At 36.7% G+C, this 3,836-nt stretch overlaps 1 protein-coding gene across 1 annotated transcript in view; it reads left to right on the top strand.

Moving 5' to 3' along the window:
• The first annotated feature begins 26 nt into the window (after nucleotides 1-26).
• LOC109582994 (uncharacterized) overlaps nucleotides 27-3,836 on the top strand; it is a 5,651-nt gene continuing 1,841 nt past the window's right edge. The window contains exons 1-2 of the mRNA XM_019998108.1: nucleotides 27-2,633; nucleotides 2,681-3,784. Of these exons, the coding sequence (XP_019853667.1) occupies nucleotides 27-2,633; nucleotides 2,681-3,784 (3,711 nt within the window). The remainder of the gene's footprint in view (nucleotides 2,634-2,680; nucleotides 3,785-3,836) is intronic.

Here is a 3,836-nt window from a genome sequence, read left to right as displayed (position 1 = left end):
CTCTCTTACTTCCTGATGTCAGCAGAATGTTTCTTTGTTCTTATGGCTTTGAATTAGATGATGATACAGTTACCAATGCTTCGTATGAGTTGAAAGGCCTAGAAGGAATAGTGAAATTTAGCTCAAGATGGCTATTACAACAATTGATTATATACCTTCATGAGCATCTGAGCTATAAGTGCATCCATAAAAAATTTGGCACTATCCTATACAATAAGAGAGGTGACCTGTTGAAGAGCCTGTCCTGGGCTTTAGGTTCTAAAGGCAGTGCAGAGAGCTCTGTTTCTGCTTTCTCCTTAAATAGTCCTAATAATGAGAGTGAGTTATTGGATGACGCAGGGAAAATAATTAATGCTTTGATACATAAAGAGATAGACAGAATAAGCCAGAGTTTTACAAACAGTAAATTTGATCCATGTTCTTTTAAATTAAAAGAATCTATTGAAGCTATTAATCCAATGCTATGGCGTTTCCTGTGCACCATAACCAAATCTGTACGGGAATACTTGGGCAAAGCTGTTCCTCCTTCTAAAGAAGTAATGCGCTACTTTCTATTGTGTCAGCTAATGCACTGTGCTAATCAACAGTTTCTGTCTCCTTTGCATTACATCTTAGCTGATACCATTGAATTGTATGGTGGGTCACGAAAGCTAATGAAGCTATTTAATAGGCTAGGTATTGTGTGCTCAACTGACACACATGACAGAATAGTAACTGAAATAGCAGAGAATGAAAGGGCTAAGCAAGTTAGTCAAAGTCTGATACCAAACGCCTTTACTGTAACTAGTGTAGATAATATTGACATATTGAAATCACATGCAGCTGTATATTGTGGCGATCAAGGTAGAAGCTATCATGGAACAACAATTCAAATTGTCCAACCCAATCCACTTTTACTTCTCACCTCTGGTTCTATGCTCGGATGCACACACAATGAAAGTATGTGTACATGTACAAATAACAGCAGCATTACTGAATTACATGTAGCTACAGCTGTTACTAGTGCTTTAAATGAATCACTAATTCCAATAGAGTCTGCTGCTTTAAATGAATCAGTGATTCCAACAGAGTCTGCTGCTTTAAATGAATCAGTGATTCCAACAGAGTCTGCTGCTTTAAATGAATCATGTGCACTGATTCCAACAGACTCAAATTATACATGTAACTACCCAGATAATATGCCTAATGATAGTATGCTCACTATGGCAATAGCTACTCACAATTTACCTGATACCACAATAGCTATGACTGCTCCCTCTAATCTACATGTAGCAGATGCCACTTCTGATCTTCTGTTGCACTACTCAAAACCTCCATTGCCTAAAAAAAGAAGAACAGTGTCAGTAAAACACCATTTAGAAAATATTTCTCTACACAAAGAGGTACATGTACATGTAATCAATCCAGCTGAAAAACAGGTTCTAACAATAGGAGTAGAAATGAATGGTTTTAAGGAAAATGAGAAAGAGTCTAACGAGAAAAAGAAAATTGAGTATAGATACTTGTGTTACATGTATTGTAAAGAGGCATTACAAAGCGAGAAATTGCTTAAGCCATTACATCAATTCCTCTCTGAGGAAACGAATTTACCTACTTCCAATATATACTACATGGAAGTGATCGATGAGAACCCTGACTCAACTGAAACTATGAAATTAGTGTCAGAGCTCTTATTAGATGAACCAGCACTCAATATTGGAGGCTACACAGTAGTGGTTGGTGATGGGAAAACATACACTCATTTACAGAAAGTTAAGCGCTTATATGGAAAGGAGATGACTACTTTGCTAATATACCCAGGTGACTGGCACCTTCTTAAAAATTATCAACAAGTTTTACTTAAAATATATTACTCAGCAGGACTTAAAGAGTTAGCTGAAGCAGCTGGGTTCAAGGGAGCAACACTTAAAGCGCTACAAAACTGCTCCAATTTCAAACATTCACATCACTTTCTACTACAAACATGGGAATCACTCTATAGAGTTATGCTGCAACAATTCTTAATAGATAAACCCAATGTCATGGGCGATATTTCAATTATTATCAAAGAGTCAGAACTCCGCAATGACACACCAATCAATCTGATAGAACATATTAAGGAGTATATGGGGTACAAGCAGTACAATTCTTTCCTCACATTTATTGAGGAGCATGCAATACATGATGATACATGGCAATTTTGGGCAAGATTTGTTTTTGAAGATTGCATGGCATATGTTAATCTTTTTATTGCCATTCGACACAGAAATTGGCATTTAAGGATTGCAGCAATAAAACTAATGGCACCCCTGTTTGCAGCATTTGATCGCACATGCTATGAGCGTCTAATACCAGCACATCTTGCTGACATACAAACATACCCTAAAAATGTACTAGAATGCTTTGAGAACGGTGGTTTTGCTGTGAGTATTAATGGTAATGGTGGTCGCTCAGTTGCATTAGATGAAGCTCATGAAATGTGCGTAAATAAAGATTTAAAAATGGCTATTGCAAGACCAACACAGGCATACTTACAGAAGATGTCAATCTACTTAAGATATAGAGTAACACAACATAAAAACCTCATCAATGAGCTATTCTCAAAGGACAATGAACAAATACCACAGCCAACATTGTATGAACAAGAATCACTGGTAAGTATAAATTTCATTTTATTTAATAATTACTTTTTGTGTTTCAGATATGGAAAGATGAGGCGAACATCAAATCAATGACCGAATTGATTGAAAATTTTCAACTTCTACCATCTTCCCTAGAGTCAAACAGAGGTTTATTCAACCCATTTTCAAAAGTTCACGCCACAGCTGAACAGTCACATGACCTATTAAATTACAGAGATATTGGTAATAGACAATTTGAACAGTATGTCACACACAGAATTGCACAAACACCCAGTACATCACAGGCACCAGTTAGGAAGAAAAGGCTACTTACAATGAGTTCACAGAAGCAAAAGAGAAAGAGAGAAACAAGCAAAGAGAAAGAGCTACATCAAGTAATTAAGTGTATCAGAAGAAAGATGTCATGGATGAATGAAACTGGTGAAAGATTTGAACCTGCAGATGAGCAATACTCGGTGTATCCAAGGGCAATTTGTGATACAGATGGTAGCCCACATAAGGGAAATAAGTGTATATGGACTAGTAAAGTAGAGAGTAGGTACGGGAATCAGCTTCAAGTGTTATCTAATAATTTGCCTTCCCAATGGTTTCCACAAGTAGTCCTGATTGATGGCATGTTTATTATTAATATAACGCCACTCAGAAAAAATAAAACTACGTGTATCTTAGACTATTCTCTGATGCTTTACAACAGATTCATAGACAGCCATTACAAGGCTGGTGCTACAGAGGTACACATAATTTTTGATAACCAATTACTAGACAAATTTAGCCCAAAAGTATTTGAGAGACAAAGAAGAGATTATAATACGTCATGCTCTAATGATGTACATGTACATGTACACATCACATTTACTCCCAACTTATCAGTGCCTAGTCAATGGAGAGAGTATCTTACATGTAACTGCAGATCATGTAAAAGAGCACTAGTTGAAGCTATTGGGACTTGTTTCATGGAAAACACAATGCATAGGTTAACAGTCAACCAGTCATTAATTCTTGCAGGATGCAAAACAGATCACAGAGCAATGGTTATTAGAGGAGGTAGTATCTTACCTGATGAGAGGTATACATCAAATGCAGAGGAAGCAGACATGAAATTATGGAAGCATGCCCTTGAGTGCCATGAACAAAGAATACTAATTTATAGTCCAGACACAGATGTATACAATATAGGTCTGAGTTATGTATCTGTATGCGATGTAAACGAAATCT

The sequence above is a fragment of the Amphimedon queenslandica genome, unplaced genomic scaffold (assembly GCF_000090795.2).
Source record: "Amphimedon queenslandica unplaced genomic scaffold, v1.1 AMPQUscaffold_13339, whole genome shotgun sequence".
Lineage (NCBI taxonomy): Eukaryota > Metazoa > Porifera > Demospongiae > Haplosclerida > Niphatidae > Amphimedon > Amphimedon queenslandica.
Note: the sequence above shows the minus strand (reverse complement) of the source record. Positions and strands in the feature narration are given on the sequence as shown.